At 42.9% G+C, this 25,170-nt stretch overlaps 1 protein-coding gene across 1 annotated transcript in view; it reads left to right on the forward strand.

Annotated features, from left to right (window-relative positions):
• si:dkey-288a3.2 (protein phosphatase 1 regulatory subunit 37) overlaps positions 1–25,170 on the forward strand; it is a 239,235-nt gene that overhangs the window by 49,403 nt on the left and 164,662 nt on the right. Inside the window, exons 4-6 of the mRNA XM_043697155.1 lie at positions 6,487–6,532; positions 17,761–17,861; positions 20,616–20,735. Coding sequence (XP_043553090.1) covers positions 6,487–6,532; positions 17,761–17,861; positions 20,616–20,735 — 267 coding nt within the window. The remainder of the gene's footprint in view (positions 1–6,486; positions 6,533–17,760; positions 17,862–20,615; positions 20,736–25,170) is intronic.

Raw genomic sequence — 25,170 nt, forward strand, 5'->3', positions numbered from 1 at the left:
ATCATGGAGGAGGTGGAGGGCGTGGGTGGTGTCCCGAACATAGGTGGGGAGTTCTTGGACTAAGGGGGACAGGACCGTGTCGAGGTATGCAGAGATGAGTTTGGTGGGGCAGGAGCAGGCTGAGACAATGGGTTGGCCGGGGCAGTCAGATTTGTGGATTTTGGGCAGGAGGTAGAAGCGGGCGGTGCGGGGTTGTGGGACTATGAGGTTGGAGGCGGTAGATGATGTAGACAAGCAGGAGGCTGGAAGAACACAGCAAGCCAGGCAAGCATCAGGAGGTGGAGAAGTCGATGTTTTGGGTTGACTATACACCTCCAGTGAGTTCTCCCGATCTTCCATTGTAACTTTACGATAGAAACATAGGGAATGGGTGCTGGAGTTGGCAATTGAGCGTGCTTTGTTGTTCAATATGATCATGGCTGATCCTCTATCTCAATGTCATACTCCTGTGCTTCCACCCCCGTCCCCCCCAAACTCCTTGATGATTTTAGTGTCCAGAATGCTATCATTTCTTAAATACACTCACTGACTTGGCCTCCACAGTCTTCTGTGGCAGAGAATTTCACAGGTTTGTTATGGTGTGAGTGATGGCACTTCCTCTCATCTAAGTCCTAACTCGCTTGCTTCACATTGTCTGTTCTAGATGCTTCAGCCAGGAGGAGCATCATTACTACATCCAGTCCATCAAGCTCTATCAGAATGTTATACATTTCATTGTGATTCTCTCCCATTCTTCTAAACTCCAGTGAATACAGATCCAATTGAGCCATGCATTCCTCTTATTTATCATCTTTAAAGTTACAGGAAATCAAATTGTGCGTACATTGTAGTATCTCTAGTTCAGAAATCTATTACTCAGAAACACTAGCTATCCAGAAATGTTTTGGGCAGACAACAATAAATGCCATAATTTTAGTACAATACTTTAGGAGTGAAAAACATTGGAAGATAAAATAGGTGGATAAATAAGGAGACTTTTTCCCTGTTTTATGCTTCAGCTAAATATTCATATCTACAGTGTTTTCCAGTTAACACATTTGTATTTAGGCATTTTAATATTATTTTATCAACCAGAAGCTTTCTTGACCACAAGTATTTCAAAACAGAAAGATTACGGTGCATATCAGTTTCCACATTTTAATGGTAATATGCATATAAAGCACACACACCATTGAGAAATTCTTGCCCCAAATTCAAAGTAACAGTTTGGGCAGAGTGAAGGAAATGAATAATAGAATTTAAGATTAAAGACCCAAATTACTTCACAGCTTAAAAAAAACATGCAATATTTTGTTTTCTGCAAGAAACCATGAAAGACAACTTTTATACAGCAAATTAGATCAACAAATTACCAATTAATCTGCCTTGGTGGAATCAATTGGAAGAAAAATTATTCCAAGTGTGACTTTGAAGAGTGTTGAGAGTTGTGTGAGGAAGAAAATTTCAGTTTTTTTCAAAAAATCCATTTTTTTTTGTATTTCATATTTGATATTTAACTGTAATTTGTTATTTAAATTTAAAATTTCACACAGGCTTAAACAGGGGATATACAAGCTGTGTACTTGAGAACAGCTGAACTTAATTAATTAAAAGCGAACTACCTTAGACTGCTGTTTCTAAACCTGGGATTATACTAACTCTTCGGAAGCATCTCAGTGTGATTTCGGACACAGAATAATTTTGAATAGTATTGTGTATTATTATGTAAGGGGATTCTTAGTCTCTGTGGCAAAATCTAATTTTGTTTGTCTGTCACATTTAATATTTGACTACAATTTACTATTCAGACTCTAAATTTCATCCAGGCTTAAGCTCCCTCTATATAAACTCCCTACCTGAGACCAACTGACGTTATTTAATTAAATAAACCAAGTGTAAACTGATTTTCTGTAACTGGGGCTGAGAAAACTCTTTAGTTTCAGAGGTATTCTTATGGACCAAGCCAGATCCCTCAAAACATTTCAAGAAGATAGCCCAAACCTAACTTTGCTAGTTATTTTAAGCAGGTGTACAGTGGATATTCCAGGGGAAATGCAGCTGGTCAAACCACTTAGTTTTAAACAAAACAATTTTTTTACAAGATTACTGAATGAAACATACAACAAAGAAAACAGAATACTGAATAATTTAATCTATCCAAAAATCCAACTGATCATCCCAATTTAATGATGCTATTCCAAACACTTGCAACAATCCCCATAAACATCCTTTGGCACAAAAGGTAAAATCAAACACAGGTTCTTAGAGGAGAAAAGTCAGAGTACCAGCCTGAACCTGTTTCTTTGGGTCCAATAACATTTTCTACACTACTGCCAAAAACCAAACCAAACCAGAGAAAAGATCAACTAGGAGAAAGTGAGCTATGCAGATGCTGGAGTACCAGAGTTGAAAAATGTGGTGCTGGAAAAACACAGCAGGCCAGGCAGCATCTAAGGAGCAGGAGAATTGATGTTTCGGGCATAAGCCCTTCTTCAGGAGAGAAAAGCTGAGCTGGGAGAACTGGCCACTTCCCTTACATTGTACATATGATTTTTTTTTAACTTGAAAGCCTTCTGCCTGTTGCAGTATCTGTTAGCTGTAAACAAATTGGCCCTGAAACCCTTCAATCCCAGACTTTTCAGAGTCTGTGTCTTTTATGACCTCTCTGGAAAAAAAACCAAGGACAGCATACCTTTGTTAAAGGAACAGCGTCATCATAATATGAATAGAGGGTATCTCAGTGTGACTTTGAATGCAATGTTGAGAGTTGGATAAGTAAGGGGGTTAGTGGAAGAGGGAAAGGAGGTGCTGATTTATTTCTTCTAACTTACTCACCTGTCAGGAACTGGTTCTTACTCTAAAACAGAGATGTTTGCTAAGCATCTAGTAAGAACTCAAAGTCTATTTTATATTTAAGGTCAAACGTTGCCATGCAGTATTGAGGGGGAGCCAGAGGTCTACTTTTTCCCAGTGGCTGTCTGCATATCAGTTTAGTCCACAGTGTGTGGGAAGTTGAGAATGCTGAAGAATGAGGTTGTAAAAAAGGTGGGTGGGTCAGGAAGCTGACAAGTTTGGAGGAGTTGGTGGAGATGGGTATGCCATAACAGGAGATGGGAGACAGATGAGTGATGCATGAGTAGAGTGGTGGTGACAAACAAATCATAAGGGAGATAATGCGAGGCAAGGAGGCGACAAAAGGAATGAAAGAAAAAAATAGTGAATTAGGGGAGAATGATTTAGACTCGCCAACTTTGAGGGCATTTAAATGGTCATTGGATAGACATATGGACGAGAATGAAGTGGGATATGGGCTTCAGATTGGTTCCACAGGTTGGCGCAACATCGAAGACCGAAGGACCTGTACTGCACTGTAATGATCTATGTTCTATGATGGACAGGCCATAAGGTGCTATAGGGAGGAAACTAGGAGGTTGAAGGTGGAGAAAGTCAGGGAGGATGCAATGTGCAGGAGGACAAGAGGGCTACACATATTCAGGAGCTACCAAATGGAAAAAAATGGAATGGAAAGTCTTATAATGAGCACTGTCTCAATTGCACAATTTGTAAAATGCATAAATTTAAATCTGAGACTGACATCTGACATGCAGCAAAAAGGGTTATGACTGCCCACTTAGAGATTTCCAGCTTTCTGATTATTAAAGCAAATACATTAGCTGCGACTTGACCAGTATAGGTTATGATATGAGTGATAACATTTTGTGTGTAAGATCATTAGATGTAGGAACAGAAGTGAGCAATTCAGCCCATTGAGTTTACCTTGCCATTCAATAGATCGTGGCTGATCATTATCAACTGCATGAATCACAGGAGGTTGGTTTGTAAGTGCAATTTTGTCCTTCATTGCTAAAGGGATTGAGTTTAAAAGCAGAAAGGTTATGTTGCAGCTGTATAGGGTGCTGGTGAGGCCACACCTGGAGTACTGCATGCTTTTTTGGGATCCTTATTTAAGAAATGATGTACTAGCACTAGAGTGGGAGCAGAGTAGGTTCACTAGATTGACTCCGGAGTTGAGCGGGTTGGCTTATGAGGACAGACTGAGTGCACTGGGATTATATTCATTGTAATGTAGAAGAATGAGGGGGGATCTTATCAACATTTATAAAATTATGAAGGGAATAAATAAGATAGAAGTACAGAGGATGTTTCCACTGGTAGGTGAAACTAGGACAAGAGGACGTAGCTTCAAAATTTTGGGGAGAGATTTAGGACCAAATTGAGAAAGAACTTCTACACCCAGAGGTTTGTGAATCTATGGAAATCCCTGCCCAGTGAAGTATTGAGGCTTCATCAGCAAGCATTTTAAAGCTAAGACAGATAATTTTTTGAAAATAAGGGAGTTAAGGGTTATGGTGAGAGGGCGGGTGAGTGGAGTTGAGGCCATGAAAAGATCAGCCATGATCTTATTGAATGGCGGAGCAGACCCAAAGGGCCAAATGGCCTACTCCTGCTCCTAATTCTTATGTTATGTTGTATTAACTCCACATTCCTGCTCTTTGTCCATAATCTTACTGGTTATATATCTGTCAACTTCAGCTTTGAATATACTTAATCAACTCTACAGTCCTCCGAGGAAAATAATTCTGATACAAAAAATTATTCCTCATGTCTGTCTTAAATGGGCAACTCCTTACTCTGATTTTTTAAGTCTATCATGGGAGGTGGGTGTCACTGGCTTGCCCGTATTTATTACCGTCCCTAGATACCCTTGAGAGGGTGATGGTGAGCTACCTTCTTGAACCACTGCAATCCATGTCTGTAGGTAGTCCCACAGTGCCATTAGGGAGAGAACTCCAGGATTTTGACCCAGTGATAGTGAAGGAACAACAATGTATTTCCAAGTCAGGATGGCAAATGACTTGGAGGGAAATTTGCAGGTGGTGGTATTCCCATGTATCTGCCATTGTCCTTCCTAATGGAAGTGATTTTGCGCTTGTAAAATGGTTTTTAAGGATCTTCGGCAAATGTGTGCAGTGCATCTTCTAGATAGTACACACTGCTGTTACTGAGCATTAATGCTCGAGGGAATGGATGGTTGTGGGTATAGTGCAAATCAAGTGGCCTATGTTGTCCTGGATGGTGGCAAGCTTCTTGAGTATTGATGGAGCTGCACCATTCCAGGAAGGAGATGAGGAGTATTCCAATTGTGCCTTGCAGATGGTGGACAGGCTTTGAATTATACGTTGCAGTATTCCTAATCTTTGACCTGCTCTTGTGGCCATGTAGCTCTTGCATTGATAATGAGTCCAGCTGACTTTCTGATCAATGACAACCTACAGAATGTTGTTAGTAGGGAATTCTGTGATGGTAATGGCACTGAAGGTCAAGGGGAGATGGTTAGATTGTCTCTTATTAGAGATAATCATTGTTTGTATTTGCATGGCCAGGTTAGATTTGCTTTTTGTGTGCAAAACATACCTAGACAATTTTCCACATTGTTGGGTAGATGCCATTATTGTAACTATACTGGAACAGCTTGAGTATGGGTGCGGCAAGTTGTAGAGCACAAGTCTTCAGTACTATTGTAGGGTCCATAGCTTTTGTACCTCTAGACATTTATTGACATTACACTGGAATGAATTGATTTGGGTGAAAACTGGCATCTGCAATGCTGGGGACCACTGGAGGAGGGTGAGATGCAAAATCCACTTGGTACTTCTGTTTGAAGATTACTGCAAATGTTTCTACCTTTTTTTGCAAAGCTATGCTGACAATGTCCTTTGGTGCTGGACTCTCCCACAATGTGAAACAATCTCTCTGTATCTACCAGGTAAAGTTCCCCAGAATCTTGTACGTTTCAATAAGATTGTCTCTCCTTCTCAGTACAGGTACAGTACAGGTGTAGCCCACCTTTTGCCTATATTGGGAGAAAATAAACTTCTGTTTCTAACTTATGGTGCATTGTCTTGCATCACTTTAAATACTGAGGATGTCTAGGAAGTCAATGTTTTCCTTCTGTGCTGTGGCTTTAATAATTTCGGGGGATTTTGATAAATTATTCACATTTTGCTTCTGTGTGAAACAGAATACCCCATGTGTCAACAGACATTAGCAAGGTAACATTAATCAATTACTATATCACATAATAATGAGAGTAATGAGGATGAAAACAAAAAAAAGTAGCCCTTGAGAATTATTTTTAAAATATAGCCCTCGAGAAAATCTTAAGTGGTGTCCTCAACCAAAATTATGCCTGGGCAGTGATGCATCTTTTGGGTGAAAGGTTAAACACAGGCCCGAACTGCTTTCTCAGGTAGATGCTAAAAATTTGATGGCATCATTTGAAGCAGAGTAGGTAAGTTGCTCTCAATGAGTCAGTCAATTCTAACCCTGAATCAATGGCACAAAAGAACAGCCATTACCCACCACTGTTTGCTGAAGACACATTCACTGGTAAATTCCTTCATTATGACAGTGACCGTATTTTTAAAAAGTTCTCCATTGACTTTAAAGAGCTTTACAAATGCAAGTTTTCTTTTTGTTTTCCAGAAGATTACAGAGGTACATCATAGGATCAAATGTTTAGATCTGAAAGGTAAGTTAATATTTTTAACAGTATTTTCTATTAACTCCACAGGTACTGGTTAGCAAATTGTGCACTAAAATTTCCTTTGAAATACAGCCTGTTGAGTAACATAAGAGGCTAATGACTTTAATGCCATTAAGGGGAGTGAGTTATCATCTATGATGTCAGCTGATGCCCCAAAGCATGGAGCTGAGACCTCAGGAAAGAAAGTTCTTGTGGAGTTCTGCTCTCTGTATATTGTATAAATCAATAAATCTTCATTATTTCGCAAAGCATGGTTTACAGGGCTCATCCGTCAAAAGCACCCAGACCCCAGTGTGATATTTACAATGGTGATGGTGGTCCTTGAGTTCTACACTGAGGATCCCAGCAAACACTGACAAAAGGCCCACAATAGTAAAAATAGTAATCACAGGAGTCCACACAAGGCAATTAAAAGTGTCCAGAGCTATGGTAAAATGAAAGATTGGATGGGGGAGGTAGTGTAACACGTTAATAGCTCTTATGCTAACAGATATAATTTAGGCGGCACGGTGGCTCAGTGACTAGCACTGCTGCCTCACAGCACCAAGGTCCCAGGTTCGATTCCAGCCTTGGGCAACTGTCTGTGTGGAGTTTGCACATTCTCCTCGTGTCTGCATGGCTTTCTTCCGGGTGCTCTGGTTTCCTCACACAGTCCAAAGATGTGCGGGGAAGGTGAGTTGGCCATGCTATATTGCCCATAGTGATAGGTGCATTAGTCAGAGAGTTACTCTTCAGAGGGTCAGTGTGGACTTGGGCTAACGGGCCTGTTTCCACACTGTAGGGAATCTATCTATCTATCATTAGTGGATTTCACAGGGGAGACCTGAGAAACATTGTGTAGGTAGAGGGGACCCAAGAAGCAGTGTACAGGCAAGGGAGACTTGGGAAACACCTTGTCAGTGCAGAGCTAGGAAATGTGTTGGCTCTGGGCCAAGCACAGACCAGGAACTGGGGTTGGGACAGAGCTGGGTTTTTGGGCTGAGGCTGGCCTGGGTTTTAGCAGGGCTGGGTTGGGTTTGAGACTGGGTTTGACGTCAAGGCTCAGTCTGTGACCATATATTGTGGGAAGAAAGAAATCAAAAGTGACACATCACAGAAAAAAAAATGTAATTGGGAAGCTAGCATTTAGCGCTGACTGTAATTATTGGGGAGATGTGGAGTGTAGCAATTCTACATTAACTGCGTAAAAATCATTAGTCAATTAATACATTCAAGATGACAGATAGATGATGTGCTGTGACTACAGGACATGGGAATACCTGGATGCCAGTATAATCTAGGGCAAACAGGTCTACAGTAAGTATTAGCAGCTCAAATTCTTCAACCCAGAACTTATAAGCTAAAAGCAGAGCTGTAGACACTGCACAGGGAGGTTGCTTGGGTATTTCATTTCAGGGGAAGGTCAATATCCCTTAGAGTAGGGTCTTCTGTATTGGTCAGTGGTCAGGCACAGGCACACTGAGTAAGATAAGTCAGGGCATGAAGAAAGTATGGTGGAGTAGCTTTGACCATTGCAATTGTTCAACAGGTTTGAGGTTCTTGCAGTCTTTACAGATAAAAGTAGTGGTGACAGAAGATTTGAGTAAAATGACCATGACACCATGGTAGAAGAAACCATTCTGATGGGTGGAGGAGTTAATAGGTTAGTAGTGGTAATAGTGGACAACATGGCCATGGGGACTAACATGGTTCTTTGCAGCCAAGAGTGAGGGTCCAAAAGACTGTGTTCCCTACCTAGTGCTGGGACATGCACTCAGGCCTGGAGAGGAATTTGAAATGGATGGAGGAGGATCCAATGCCCAAAGTCCATGTTGGTACCAACAATATAGCAAGATCTCAGAAAAAGTATTCTGTCGACGAAGTATGAGCAAGCCCATCAGGTTAATTACATCCCTGAGAATTGGTTTCCAAAGTTCTCTACCACCAAGTTTAGACTGATGGGCCTGTAGTTTCTGTGTTAATCTATGGCTCCCTTCTTGAACAATGGTACAACATTGGCTGTCCTCTCGTCCTCTGGCACCTTTCCTATGGCCAGAGAGGAATTGAAAATTAATGCTAGTGTCCATGCTTTTCCTTACTTGCCTCACTCAATAGCATTCCTGATGAAGGGCTTATGCCAAAAATGATGACTCTCCTGTTCCTCTGATGCTGTCTGACGTGCTGTGCTTTTCCAGCGCCATCCTTATTGACTCACTCATAGCATGTGATATATTTTATCTGACCCTGATGAATTATCTATTTTTAAGCCTACCAGACCTGTACCTCTACCAATGTCATCTACTGCATCCATTGAACCCGGTGTGGTCTCCTCTACATCGGGGAGACAGGACACCTTCTTGCAGACCATTTGAGAGAACATCTCTGGGACACCTGCACCCACCAACCCCACCGCCCCATGGCTGAACATTTCAACTCCCCCTCCGAGTCCATCAAGGACATGCAGGTCCTAGGCCTCCTCCACCGCCAAACCGTTACCACCCAACGCCTGGAGAAAAAACACCTCATATTCCGCCATGGAACCCTGCAACCACACAGGATAAATGTGGATTTCAACAGCTTCCTCATTTCCCCATCCTGCACATTATCCTAGCCCAAAGCCTCCAATTCGGCACCGCCCTCCAGAGCTGTCCATCACTCCCCCCTCTGACCTATCACCTTCTCCCTCACTTTCATCCACCTATCACCTTCCCAGCCACCTTCCCACCAACCCCAACCCCAACACCATCCCATTTATCTATCAGCCCGACCACAAGCCTCATTCCTGATGAAGGGCTTATGCCGGAAATGTTGACTCTCCTGCTCCTCGGATGCTGCCTGACCAGTTGTGCTTTTCCAGTAGCACACTTCCAACTCTGATCTCCAGCATCTGCAGTCCTCACTTTCCTCTCCGGGGTGATAGATATAGGACAGATGTCAGAGATAGTTTCTTTACTCAGAGAGTAGTAAGGGCATAGAATGTCATGCCTGCAACTGTAGTAGACTCGCCAACTTCAAGGGCATTTAAATGGTCATTGGATAAACACATGGATGAAAATGGAATAGTGAAGGATAGATAGGCTTCAGATTGGTTCCACAGGTCAACACAACATCGAGGGCTGAAGGGCCTGTATTGCACTGTAATGTTCTATGCTCTACTGCAAATATTGGGACAAAAATATTCACGAATACATGACGTTTAGGAAGATGGGAAGTCCTCTAAGTAACGATGGAGTTTTAGCACTGTTATTAAGAATGGCATTGTTACAATATAAGGATATGACCGTTATCTCTGGAAATCAGAATGAAGAATCAAGATGACAAAGAACTAAAACAGAAAGTCATTTGTGAGTGTTTTATACATTTTTAGATCCCCTATTAGCAATCTCACAGAAGGACAGTGTGAAAAATGAAATCATTGAGACTTGTCAGAAGGGTACACTGTTAATCATGGATGATTTTAATTACATATTGTTCGATTAAACCAGTTTGGCAAAAGACTGTCAGGATAGTTTATTGGACCAACATGTTTTAGACCCAACCAGATACAGGAAATGTTAATGAGGCAAGAATAATTAATGACTTTATAGTAAAGGTAGCAATAATCATAATATTGAATTTCACATTCCGTTTGAGAGAGAAAAGTTTGGATCTAAGACTAATGCTTTAAACCTAAACAAAGACATTTATGAGGGCATGAAGACAGAGCTGGTCAAATTGAATAGCAGAAAAGGTAAAGGGATAAGTTGGTGGAGAGTCTATAGGAAGAACAGGCACGGTCAGGTTAGATACGTCTAATCAGAAGAACAGGCATGGTCCGTTTAATAAATATGGTGGCAACAAAAACAGAAATTGCTGGAAAAGCTTAACAAGTCTGGCAGCATCTGTGGCGAGAAATTAGAATTAACATTTTGGGTCAGTTCTGAGGAAGGGTCGCTCAATCCGCAATGTTAACTCTGATTTCCCTCCTCAGATGCTGCTATACCTGCTGAGCTTTTCCAGCAATTTCTGCTTTAGTTTCTGATTCATACCATATGCAGTTCTTTCCATTTTTAATACACATTTTGGCGGTCGGAAGTGTATTTATTTTCATGCAAGAAGGATAACAGATAAGGCAGATAAGCTTAGAGTCTGTATTAGCACAAGGAACCACAATATTGTAGCCATTACAGAAACCAGGTTGAGATAAGGGTTGGACTGGCAGCTCAATGTTCAAGGGTTTAGATTTTGCAGTCGAGAGGGTGGTGCTGGAAAAGCACAGCCGGTCAGGCAGCATCTGAGGAACAAGAGAATCGACGTTTTGGGCATAAGCCCTTCATTAGTATTGTTTTATAGATTTTGCAGGTGTGACAGAGAGGGATGGAAAAGGGGTTGAGGAGTTGTGTCACAGATTAAAGATAATCTCACCACTGCACTAAGAGAGGACATCTTGGATGGCTAATCCAGCGAGGTCATATGGGGAGAACTAAGGATTAAAAAAGGTGCAATCACTATGATAAGTTTATACTGTAGGCTTCCTAGTAGCTGGTGGGAAATAGAGGAACAGTTATGTAAGCAGATCATGGAAAGATTTACAAACAACAGCGTTGTGATATTGGGTGATTTAACTTCCCCAGAATTGACAGGGACTCCTTCAGTGCTAGCAGCGTAGTGGGGCCAGAATTTGGTGTGTCCATCCAGGAGGGTTTCCTGAATCAATATGTAGACAGTCCAACTGAGGAATGGGTCGTACTAGACCCTGTATTGGGGAATTAGTTTGGAAGGGTGGTTGAAATTTCAGTGGGAGAACATTTTGGAAAAAGTGATCATAATTCTGTACATTTTAAAATAGTTATCGGTAAGGTTTAGACTGGCCCTTAGCTGTAAGTGCTTAACTGGGGGAAACGTAATTGCAAACATCTATTACATTCACTGCTCACAATGTGGTCTTCTCTACATTGGGGAAACAAAGCGTAGGTTGAGTGATTGCTTCACAGAACATCTACGTTCTGCCCTCAAAAAAGACCCTGGGTTCCAGTTGCCTGCCACTTTAACACACCACCCTGTTCCCTGGCCAACATCTCTGTCTCAGGCTTGCTGCAATGCTCCAGCAAAGCTCAATGCAAGCTGGAAGAACAGCACCTCATTTTCCACTTGGGAACCCTGAGGACTCTGGACTCGATATCAAGTGCAATAATTTTAGGGTCTGAACTCTTCCATGTCCTAGCCCCCACCACACACACCAGGTCTTGTTATCACACAGTCTACCATTACACACTACCTATTGTTAGCCACTAACAGTCTCCATTAGTGGCTATTCACCCTCCTATCCAGATTGTTACTGACTCCTTTGTCTATACGTTTGTTCTTCTCTCTCTGCACTCTATCCCCACCATTATTTACTTCTGGTTCCCTCCCCAACCCTACCTTCTACATATAAACCAACATTTTTCTCGCTACCATCGATTCTGAGGAAGGGTCACTACACCCAAATCATAATTTTGATTTCTCTTCACAGATGTTGCCAGACCTGCTGAGCTTTTTCAGCAACGTCTGTTGTTGTTTCTGGTTCACAGCATCTGCAGTTCTTGCAGTTTTTAATTCCAAAAGTATTAGGCAGTAACTGGAGAAATTAAGTTGGGGGTGGCTGTTTGAGGATCAATCCACATATGACATGTGGGAATCTTTTAAAGACTAGTTGTTCAGGACCAGTATGTTCCTGTGAGAATGAAAGATAAGGATGGCAAGATTCAGGAACCTTGGATGACAAGAAATAGTGAGTGTTGAGAAGATTTGTAGCTCAGGTTGAGGTTCTGGATGTAGGTTTGTTCACTGAGCTGGAAGGTTCATGTTCAGATGTTTCGTCACCACACTAGGTAACATCTTCAGTGAACCTCCGGATGAAGCATTGCTAATGATTCCTGCTTTCTATTTGTATGTTTGGATTTCATTGGGTTGGTGATGTCATTTCATATGGTGATGCCATTTCGTGTTTCTTTTTCTCAGGGAGTGGTAAATCGGGTCCAAGTCAATGTGTTTGTTGATAGAGTTCTGGTTAGAATGCCATGCTTCTAGGAATTCTCGTGTGTGTCTCTGTTTGGCATATCCTAGGGTGAACATGTTGTCCCAGTTGAAGTGGTGTCCCTCCTTATCCGTATGTAAGGATATTAGTGAGAGAGGGTCATGTTGTCCGTCCATAGATTTCTCAGCAGCAAACCCAAACAAGCAGACAAAACACGTCCAGAAACTCTAGCCACTCTCCCCTACATTAAAGACACCTTGAAAATGACTGCCAGACTACTCAGACCCCTTGATATCATGGTAGCCCACAAACTCACCAACACACTAGAACAGCAGCTAATGAACTTGAAAGACCCTATTCAGACAACAAACAAAACTAGTGTTGTTTACAAAGTACCGTGCAAGGACTGTAACAAACACTACATTGGACAATCAGGCAGAAACCTAGCCACCAGGATACATGAACATCAACTAGCCACAAAATGACATGACCCTCTCTCAGCATTATTTGAAGTTAGAGAGTCCATTCATCAATTAAAAAACAGCAGGGAAGAAGTTGTTCTTGAACCTGTTGATGCATGTGTTCAAGCTTCTGTATCTTCTGCCAGACAGAAGAGATTGCAGGAGAGCATTACCAGGGTGGGATGGGTCTTTGATGATGTTGGCAGCCTTTCTGCAGCACCTGGACGTGTAAGTGGAGGCCGTGGATGGAAGGTTGGCTTCTGTGATGGTCTGGATTGTGCACACCATCTTGTATAGATTCTTATAGTCCTGAGCAGAGTAGTTGCAACACCAGGCTATTATGCACCTGGACAGAAGGTTTTCAATGGTGCATCTGTAAGCGTTTTGAGGGTCTTTATGCACATGCCAATTCAGGAGCTGCCTGAATTTCCTAAACGTTTATAACGTTTAGGAAATTGAAATCAAACAAGGCCATTGAGGAATGTAAAGGAAGCAGGAAAGAACTTAAACAAGGAATTAGGAGGGCTAAAAGAATCCATGAAATGTCCTTGGCAAGTACAATTAAATAGACTCCAGTAGGCATTTTACATGTATAATAGGAGCAAGAGGGCAGCTAGTGAAAAGGCAGGTCCACTCAATGACAAAGGAGGTAGCTTATGCATGAAGCCAGAGGAAGTGGGTGAGGTCCTTAACAAATACTTTGCATCAATATTCACCAAGGAGAAGGATATGGATGATGGTAGGATTAGGGAGGGGTATGCTGTTATTAAGAAGGAGGAGATGTTGGATATCTTGAAAAATATTCGGGTAAGTAAGTCCCCAGGGTGTGACTGGGTCGACCCTGAATGTTGAGGGAGGCAAGGGAGGAGATTGCTGGGCCTTGACAGGAATCTTTGCATCTTCTTTAGCCACAGGTGAGGTCCCAGAAGACTGGGGAATAGTCAATGATGCTTCTTTGTTTAAGAAGAGCAACAGGGATAATCCAGGAAATTATAGGTTGGTGAGCCTTACATCAGTGCCACATCAGAGCCACATCAGTGGGAGGAAAAATCTGAGGGACAGGATTTACTTGCATTTGGAGAAGAATGGCCTTTTTAGAAATCGTCAGCCTCCCTTTGTGCCAAGAGGTCTGGAATGTGAGGAGCACGTCATCAGTTGAAAGAACCACCCACCGTGCTCAGCCACGCAAAGCCAATCCTAACAGCCTCCACCACAAAAGTCACAGGAAAGGCTTCATGCACAAGGAATACAGGTGGTCAGACAAGCTGGAATGCATTCCTCTCCCAAAGCAAAGCAACACTGTCAGGAACTCATTAACTTTAATCAGACCCTTTAATCAGATCTGGATGGTGAGCTCTGTCCTGGACCTGAATGCTAACAGAGTTTCAAATAAACACTCATAATTCACCCTTTCAAATCCATCCTTTCCTGATCGAGGGACAGGAAAGCGTTTGACAGACCAGTCCTTTCGGAAACATAGATCAGGTTGGATATTGTTGTGAAGTGTTATCACACACAACTGTGTGACATTCCTATCACCAAAATCACTGTAATCTTTTTCTTCCTTCTTGCTTTTTTTGAACGATTATCCATCACCAGTAAAAACACCTGTGTATCCAATTCAATATTTCCATGCAGAACCCATTATGGGTAATGCAAGGCATCAAGGATGAAGGACGGAGGAAAAGTTAGGGAGAGTGGGAGACAGTCAGCAGAAATGACCCCCTCCACAACCCACTGCCTGGCCCTGTTTATAACCAGGCCCACAGGAAATCGTCTGATCTGCCCACATGCCTCTACACCAGATGCCTAAAGATCAGGAGTGTGGGGCTGAAGTGCAACCAAAATCACAATAGAAGGCTTTTCAGAAAGGGAGTGCAAATCTACCAACTCCATTGAGCCGAAAAAGTATACAGTCGGGCTGGGAGCCCATAAACCATCACAATCTGCAGGTACACAGTAGAAAGAGGGAGGTCTTCTGCGTAGAGAGCCTTCCATTGCCGATCCCTGCCACCCGGCAGCCAATTAGCCAAGACAGATCTAGACAGTGGATGTAAGTTTCAAGGTGGAGAGTGTGCAGCAGCAGACTGTACAAAAACATCCTCTATGTGCAGTAAAGAGATGGAGAAAGTGAGGACTGCAATGCTGGAGATCAGAGCTGAAAAATGTGTTGCTGGAAAAGCGCAGCAGGTCAGGCAGCTTCCAAGGAGCAGGAGAATCGACATTTTGGGCATAAGCCCTTCTTCAGGAATGAGGAGGGTGTGACAAGCAGGCTAAGATAAAAGGTAGGGAGGAGGGACTTGGGGGAAGGGCGTTAGGAATGCGATAGGTGGAAGGAGGTTAAGGTGAGGTGATAGGGCGGAGAGAGGATGGGGATGGAGAGGTCGGGAAGAAGATTGCAGGTCAAGAAGGCAGTGCTGAGTCCGAGGGTTGGGACTAAGATAAGGTGGGGGGTGGGGGGAATGAGGAAGCTGGAGAAATCTGCATTCATCCCTTGTGGTTGGAGGGTTCCTAGGCGGAAGATGAGGCGCTCTTCCTCCAGGCGTCGTGTTGCCATGGTTTGGCGATGGAGGAGGCCAAGGACCTACATGTCCTAGGGGGAGTGGGAGGGGGAGTTAAAATGTTCAGCCACAGGCAGTTGGGTTGGTTGGTGCGGGTATCCCAGAGGTATTCTCTGAAACGTTCCACAAGTAGGTGGCCTGTCTCCCCAATGTAGCGGAGGCCACATCAGGTGCAGCGGATGCAGTAAATGATGTGTGTGGAGGTGGAGGTGAATTTGTGACGGATATGGAAGGATTCCTTGGGGCCTTGGAGGGAAGTGAGGGGGGAGGTGTGGGCACAGGGAATACTGCTGGCCAACAAGGGGCAGCCCTGACATACTTATCTCATAAAAAGAAGGGGCACTGTGAAGAACCCTTTACCTTTAATCAGACACTCTGCAGTGGTGTCCAGAAGTAAGATTCAGATGATGCGTTCCGAACCCGAGTGTTTGCAGAGTCCCGAATAAATACTCGTGGTTCAGCCTGTCAAACACCTTCTCCTAAATGATGGACAGGAAGGCACTCATCAGACTAGGCAGCTCTGGGAATTGTGGATCAGGTTCCACCCATCTCCTCCATGTGGCCTCCCCCTCAGCCAGGAATCCTGGCTGGCAAATTGGCAGGAGCTGGAGGCTAAAATCTTGGCTTGCCGATATCACTGGACAGGACTGTTCTGAGTGCTATCGTACAGGAGCCAAGTGCTGGTCATAAAGCAACTGGTGGACTCCACGTCATGGTACCAGCTGATCCCTTTGACCCCTCCTCCTGGTTTTGTTGTGGATCCCCTGGCCCGTAAAAGTGCACAGCTGGTCAGGGTGGATCATCTAATCCGCTGTGAAATGACAACACCCGACCACAAATGTCGTAAGTGAGGAGGGAGACTGGATGCCAGTTTTTATGTAAATAGTGACTGGCCCATTGCCACAAAAGGAGCAACTCTCTGGGTGCAAAACATTCCTCAAGGAACCAGCATACCTTGAAGAACTCCACGGTCAAACCGTCCAGCCGTAAGGACTTACTCCATGTGGAAATCAATCCCTCTTCACTGCCACCTGATGATTCGTTAAGCCTAACAGTAACAACATTGTGGCCTTCATTGTCCCTGGGGAATAGATGGTAGTTCAGCAGTTGGAGGACCCACTGCATCTCTCGAGGCAACTGACTTGACAGGTCATGAACCATGACCCCCAACACCCACAGCTTGTGACTGGGTGGGAGGGGGCTGAGATGCTGACGACTCCCTCTCAGCAAGATTCAGTACTTCACTCTGCCAGTGACAAAATCCTTCTCCTCTAGGGAGTGGTTCCTCCTGCTGGTCACAACAATGGCCTCCAGTCTCCTCCTTACATAAGTGACTGTACATATGATCCACAGTCCAGAAGGCAAGATAGGCATGGAGCACAGTGAAGGCTTTCTCAATCACCTCCTCCAGGGCCAAGCTGATGAAGTCCGGCCATCAGAAGGAGTAGAACATGCTGGAGGCTGCTGTCCTTCAGACTGAGAGAGATGGGCACAACCCCTGAACTCACCTTTCCCGGCTGTCACATGAAATCCTGCCGTGATCTCACCTTTCTCCAAGACCAGGTTCACAACCCACTCAGCCCAAAGGATAAAGATAGCCTTCCCATACACTTTGGATGCTGTGATGATGGCTGACAAGAAGCGTTGAAATGTTCTTGTGTTAATTTCTAATGTTAAGATCTTCTACTTCCCATTACAGTGAGGAAAGACCTCTATCAAGCAGGAAGTGATGAAAATCTACTTTAATGAATATCGTACAAAAAGAGGGTCTCGCAAATAATTGGTACTGTACAGTTGATTAAGATACAACAGCTTCTATTCCTTAAGTTAGATCCTTACAGAGGGTTAAATTGAGACTGATGCAGATATTATATAATCGTTCCTGAATGCCAATGCTAGAATATTGTCTTTTTACTCCAGGAGTCTCAATTTCAATCCAGTCTAAATAAAGGACAGCGATTTGTCGAACAACAGTAAGAGGTGCAAAGTGCCCTGGTTTAGAGCAGTTACAATTCATTTCATTGTGTGTATAAAGCTGCCTCAGATTTTGACGTTAACTGACATTAGTTTATTGCCCTTGTTTACAGAAGCCATAACAAGGGGAATTTAGGAATCACAACATCTCGTGGGTATTTGTTTTGAATTAACCTTATAATATTTTGTAGAAGTCTATCCCTTGCATCTTTAATAAAACTAAAGATATTTGTTTTCCAGGTGAAAAGTTAGACTATGAAAGTTGTGAGGCCCTTGAAGAGATCTTCAAACGGATGCAGTTTAAACTGATTAACTTGGAGTGGGTGAAGCTGGATGAAAATGTAAGGGTACCAATAGAATTTGCTGTGACCAACGCTGGTAAATCTGCCACAGGGAATAAAATGAAGTCATTGCTGTGAATTCATTCAGCATGAGCACAGCTTAACATTCATCTCCCACTGTGCCCTTCATGTCAGGACTTGCCTCAGTAATCCACAGAATTTCACATCCTCGTCCACACTTACACATATATCTCCACTCCATTATAATTTATCATTATTGGTTCAAAGTCTTGGAACGAACAACACTGTGCGAGTATACAAACATGAAAATTAGCGATGGGAATAGGCCTTTCGGGCCTTCCAACCTATTCCACTATTTCATCTCAACAAATGGTTGGTCTGATAGTGGTCTCAATTCCACTTTCCTGTCTATCACCACCCGACTCCCTTGTCAGTTGAGGATGTATCTAACACAATCTTAAAAATATTTAATGACCTGGCTTCTATTACTCTCTGAGGAAGAGAAATGTAAGGACCAGAGGTCCTCTGAGTGAAAAGAAATCCCTCATCTCTGTCAAAAATAGGATACTCCTTAGTTTAATACAATGTCCCCCTGTCTAGTCTCTCCAACAAGGGAGGACTATCTTCACATTCTGCAGTGATTCAAGAAAAATCTCCCTGCCAGCTTCTTAAGTGCAAGTAAGCATGAGATATAAAGTTACATTTGTGCATGATGCCCACATCTTAGGTATGAACTTTAAAAATTCTAAAAGTACTGACATTGGATGTTGGAACTACTGAGGGAACTCCAATGTTTGTCTTATTTTTGTGAGCAAATCACTTGTTTCTGCTGGTAAGATGTTCTAAAGCGACTGCTATTGATTCATATTGCTTAACTTGAAATATCTGTGATTCTGTGCACAGCGTGAAAAGCAATGACTTGGGAACATAGAAACACAAATAGACCATTCAGCCTATTTAACCTGCTCTACCATACAATTAAGGTTGATCATCTGCCTCAGTGCCACTTTCTGTACTATCCTTCATATCCGTTGATGCCCTGAGTCTTCAGAAATCTATTGATTCTATCTTGAACATGCTGAGCTTCCATGGATCACTGGATGGTGGAGAATTCCCAACATTTACCATCCTCCTAGTGAAGATATTCCTCCTCACTTCAACCAATTCAATAGCCCGTCCAAGTCTCTTAAAGCTTTCGTGCATCATCCTCATAACAACTTCATAATCAGGTCAGTTTCAATCACAAATTTTGAAATATTACAATTGGCAATCCAAATTATGTGAACAGTTGTGACTGTGAATAAATAAGCAGTGACCAAACAAGTAGTATTAGAGATGAAACCAGTTATTTTGAAATGAAGAGTTTTTGATAGATGGCTGAATGTATTAGATTTGACACCACAGGTGGCCCTCTACTTTATTCTTAGAATTTGTAAAAGCACATGGACCTGAAAATTATAGAAAGTGTGATAAAATTCAACTTGTTTGTATTTGAGGTGAATTAATACAATTTTAATAATCTTAATGTTTACAGTGTATGTCCCATGACAGGTATACAGCCCAAGGGCAAAATGTTTGAAATTGAAAATTACACGAAGAGTTTTCACAATATAGCAAGGCTCCACATGGTGGAGCATGCTGTACAGAGATAAATTTATTTTTATTTGACACCACAGGTGTAGTTAATACACAGGACATTGCCTGCAAATCCTACCTAAAGCATTCTTAGGACATGGATTGAAGAGATTCCAATTACAATCGCATACTTGATCCTTCACTGCAAAATGAACTGTTGCATATAACCTCCACCATATTTGAACGATTATTAAGAAATTCTATCTATGTCATTCAGCGGCATGAGAAATTAAGATTTAAAAATCTAGGCTGTTTTCTTTGGGCAAGGCTGTTGAAAGTGTTCTAACAGAAGACTTCCATCCATTAAAGTAACCCTCAGCTGATGCCAGTACTATTCCTTTAGTCAGCTTTATTAGCAAAGCTCTGAGAAATATTCACACTTTCCATTATAGTCTGCTGTTGGACTGGGAGAAGGGTTAAGAAATAATTGCCAGGGCAGCAAACAGATGACAGAACCCAAAAAGCTTAATTACTTATTCCTACTTCCCTTACTTTATGGATCAACCACCCACTATGGAAACCTGCCAATTTTAAATTCCATTATCTGAAATCAACTAACTCAGAACAAATGAATATTTGCATCTTTGAATTTCCTGATCAGCCATGATTGTACTGAATGGTAGAGCAGGCTCAAGGGGCTGAATTGCCAACTCCTGCTCCTGGTGGCACAGTGGTTAGCACAGGTGGCTTATAGTGCCAGAGACCTGAGTTAGATTTCACCCTTGGGCAACTGTCTGTGTGGAACTTGCACACAGATCCCTGTGTCTACATGGGTTTCCTCTAGGTGCTCTGGTTCCCTCCCAATGTCCAAACTGTGGAGGTTAGGTGGATTGGCCATGCTACATTGTCTGTATCCAGGAATGTACAGGTTAGGTAATGGGAAATGCTGGGTTATTGGGATTGGGGAGGTGGCTGGGTCTGAGTGGGATACTCTTCGGAGGGTCAGTGTGAACTCATTGGACCAAATAGCCTGCTTCTACATTGTACTGATTCTAGTTGTTATGCTCTTACAAGGCACTGCACTACCAGTTGGTGTCTATGTCCATAAGGAACAATGCAACTCAAATTTACAACCCAATAAAGAAAGTTATAGTCCAGTAGAAACAGATGTTTAAAGTATTCACGTCTCTGATTAATGTGCTAATAAATTGATTACAGGGGGCTTCATCATTGTTTGATATAATGGAATACTATGACTCAGCAGTACATCTCAACATCTCCTTCACCAAACATATTGGAAGCAGAGGCTGGGTGGCAGCAGCTCAGCTGATTAGGAAGGTAATGGCACTTTATATTTCTCTTATGTTTTGTGATGTTTTTAGAGAAAACTCTTGATCAGTTTTGTGGAATATATTTGGTCATTCTTGTCGAGCACATTTATTTTTAATTCAATCCTTGAAGACATCCATCCCACTCAACTACATAGAAATGTAGAAAATAGGAGTAGAAGTAGGCCATTTGGCCCTTCGAGTCCTGCTCCATCGCTCATTACGATCATAATGCTATATGGTCATTTCATTCACCAATCCCTGTTCAAATTAATTTCTGGTTATCTCGCAGCACATACAAGCCAACAATAAGACCATGAAAGAAAGAAAAGCAGAAGAGAATGAAATTGTGAACTGTGAAAAGAAAAATGTTTTACCTTTGTATGCATCACTAACATCTAAAGAATGTTCCAAAGTACTTTATACTCAGTGAAGCATCCTTGAAGTGTAATATAGAAGAAATGACAGTGTAACACTGCCTCACTAGTTCCCCCTTAGTTCTCAATGATGTTAGGGTGTTGTTAGATCTGGTTCAGCTGATAGCACAAACGCCTCTGCATCAGAACATTATGTATTCAAAATCAATTTGTGGACTTCAGCGGTTCAAGAGGGCAGCTCACCACCACCTTCTCAATGGCTATTAGAGACGGGCAACAAAGTTCTGGCCCAGCCAGTGACGCCCACATCCCACAAGTGAATAAAACAAAAAAAAATCAAGAATGTAAGCACAAAAATCAAGGCTGAAATTCCAATAAAATACTGAGAAAGCACTCAAGGCACTGGCTTTTAGATCAGATGTCAAACTACAGCTCTCCCAACACATGTTAAGGAAACGTTGGCATAATTTCAAAGACGAGAAAGGGAGTTATCTTTGTTGTTTTGGCCATAAATATTCCTCAATCAACATCACAACAACATTTTTTTTATCTGATCAATATCATTACTGGCTGTGGGAGACAGCTGTTAGCAAATGGGTTGCCATTTCTCTCGGACACTTCCAAGATGCTTCATTAATTGTGAAGTGCTTTGGGATGTTCTTTGGATGTGACAGGTGCATATAAATGCAAAACAATTCTTTTGACACAGTTCACAAATTCATTCTCTTTCTTTTTCTTTCTCTATCTCTTTCTTTCTCTTTTTCCTTCTTTCCTTTTCGCTCTCCCTTTTTCTCTCAGTGAGTCAAGGATGTCTACAGCATAGAAAAAGGCCCTTCAGCCCTTCAGTTCTGTGCTGGTCAGAAACAACCACTTAACTATTCTCAGACCATTTTCCAGCACATAGTGCATTGCCATGTGTGCCTTGGCATTGCAACTGCATATCTAAATACTTCTTACATGTCTTCAGAGTTTCAACTATCCTTACAGGCAATGAGTCCAGATTCCCACCACCCTTCTGGGTGATATTCTTTTTCCTCACATCTCATCTAAACCTCCTTCCCTTTATCGTAAATCTATGGACCCAGTCATTAATCCTTCCAACAAAGGAAAAAAGAATCTCTTCCTGTCTATTCAAGTTATGCCCCTTATAATTTTATAAATCTGAATCATGACTCTGCAATCTCCTCTGCTCCGAGGAAACCAACCCAATTCTATCCAATCTCTCTTTATAACTAAGGCTTAATTTGGTAAATCTTCTCTGCATTCCCCCTATAATGTGGATTCCAGAACTGAACACAATACTCTAGCTGTGACCTAATTTATACAGTTCCAGAATAACCCCACTGTGCTTAAACTTTATGTCATGGCTAATAATAAAGGCAAGTATCCCATACACTGTCTTAACCACTTTCTCTACCATCTTAAGGTGAGGCGGACATATCACTCTGATCCTCAGTGGCCCCCACTGTATTACCGTTTGTCAAGTGTTCTCTTGTCTGTTTGGCCTGCCCAATCACCTCATCAATTTCCATTTTGAAATCCATTTGCTACTGAGCAGCCCATCTGGTCAGAGCATCTATGTTCTCCTGTAAGCTAAAGCTATCCTTCTCACGATTTACCACCACACTAATGTTCTTATCATCTACAAATCAACCCTCCTACATTCAACTCCAAATTATTTATAAATGCCAAAAAACAGCAAGGATCTCAACACTGAACAGAATGGAATACCACTGGACATAACCTTCCAGTCACAAAAAATATTCCTTGACCATTACACTGTGATTCCTGCCACACAGTCAGTTCTGGATCCAATTTGCCAACTCTCTTTTGATCCCATGGACTCTTACTTTTGCTACTTTTACTATTGGGACATTATTAAAAGCCTTGCACCACACAAGTGTGACTCTTTGACTTGCAGTTGTTCTCATATTTATCTTGAAGCAGTTCACTGCATTTTGTTTTTCTATGCCCAAATGATCACCTCTGATTTGTCCTCATGCTGCATCCTCAGTTCACCATAAAGATAGTACCTTCTTAACCCTGTCCATCACCTGAGACATGGTGGTCCTCAGATTAAATTGAACACCAGTCATCTCTCCAATGAGGGAGCATCCAGTGCACCTCTGGGATTATGGTGACTTTCATCCTCAGTTCACTCCAAATCATCATTTTTTTCACTAGTCATCAGTGAGACTAATCTTAAGTAGACTCTCATCTTCCATGCACACTCAGTTTATGCAATTACATCACTTCACCATTCACTTCTGGGTTGTAGCTGTACAATCAGACTGCTGTTAAATGCTGAATGGGTGAAAGTATTGTCTAGGTCAGCTTCAACAAGTCTGAAACGATCTCGTTTGGCATTATGATTTGTGACTCCATCATGCTCAGATTAATCCTGCTGCCAATCTGCTGACTTCCACTTCTGGAGCATTGGCACTGATACCATTCCCTCCTCCTCCTGGCTGCTTTATCCATCTTCTATCACGTCAAGCATCAACCGCTTAAGAAAATAACTGTCCACCGCAGCTTCCCCATTTTCACAGCCTTCAGCAATCTGGTTGTCTCCTACACAAAGTCTCACGTCTGTCAACTTTGTCAAGCAAAGTTCCAAGCAAGTCAAATTCAAAGTCCTCCCAGTTGTGAAGTCAGCCTTGAATTATTCTACCTGGAGATCTCTGAATCTACATGAACATGCACCCCTGTTCTTCCAAGTCTGGGTTGCTCCTTGTTCCCAGTTCTCCAACACTATTCTAGATTAAAAGGGGGAAATATTTAAACTTTGACCCTGTTGCCTCTTGGAACTTCCAAATTATGCCTGACCTACTTTTGCAAGGTTCCTGGTTTACCAGTCTTTTTGACTGCCATCTTCAATTGGGTAATCAGGAGGCAATCTTGGGATTGCTGCTCAGTTCTTTGTCCACTGCCCTGACTCAATATTGAAAGATGCTTTCTTCTGTCTATCTTAGAATTGTCATCCATTGTTCACATGTATGGTGAGATCATCAATTGAGTTGAATTAGCTTTATTGTCCTATGTACATCGCAATCTTAGGTACAAATGCACCTTGGTATAGCTTCTGCAGTTACAAGATTAATAACAGTGAAACAATGTCAACAACATGTGGCACCATCTCAGGTATACAGGTACCTAGGAACAATCCATAGTTACATAATGGAGAAATGAAGGAGGAATGTTACATTACAGCGATACACAGTGTAACCATAGGTCAGAAAAACAAGAAGCAAAGTTAAAAAGATAAACATCCCAGTCTCTCTCTAAGGGCACTCAGCGGCAGAGGGCCTCCACGTGGTCTGAATGCTGGCCACTGCCTCTGCTCCCACACCAGAGCACTAACTGCACTCCCACACCGGGGCACTAATCCCCACTCTCACACCGGGGCACTAACACCTACTCCCACACGTGCACAAACCCTAACTTCCACACCGGGCTCAAACCCCCACTCCCACACCGGGCACTAACCCACACTCCCATACTGGGGCACTAATCCCCACTCTCACACCGGGGCACTAACGCCCACTCCCACACCGGGCAAAATCCCCACTCCCACACCGGGCATAAACCCCCACTCTCATACCGGGGGACTAACGCCCACTCTCACACCGGGGCACTAACACCCACTCCCACTCCGGGCACAAACCCCCACTCCCACACCAGGGCACTAACCCCCACTCGCACACCGGGGCACTAACCCCCACTCAGACACCGGACACTAACTCCCAATCCCGCACCAGGGCAATAGCCCCCACTCTCGCACCGGGGCACTAATCCCCACTCCCACACAGTGGCACTAAACCCCACTCCCACACCGGGCACTTACCCACACTCACACACCGGGGCATTAACCCCTACTCCCACACTGGGGCACTAACCACCATTCCTACAGAAGGCCACTAACCCCCACTCCCACAGCAGGGCATTAACCTCCACTCCCGCACTGGGGCACTAACCCCCATTCCCATACCAGGGCACTAACCCCCACTCACACACCAGGGACCTAACCCCCACTCCCACACCGGGCACAAACCCCCACTCCCACACGGG

The sequence above is a fragment of the Chiloscyllium plagiosum genome, chromosome 10 (genome assembly GCF_004010195.1).
Source record: "Chiloscyllium plagiosum isolate BGI_BamShark_2017 chromosome 10, ASM401019v2, whole genome shotgun sequence".
NCBI classification, from domain to species: Eukaryota; Metazoa; Chordata; class Chondrichthyes; order Orectolobiformes; family Hemiscylliidae; genus Chiloscyllium; species Chiloscyllium plagiosum.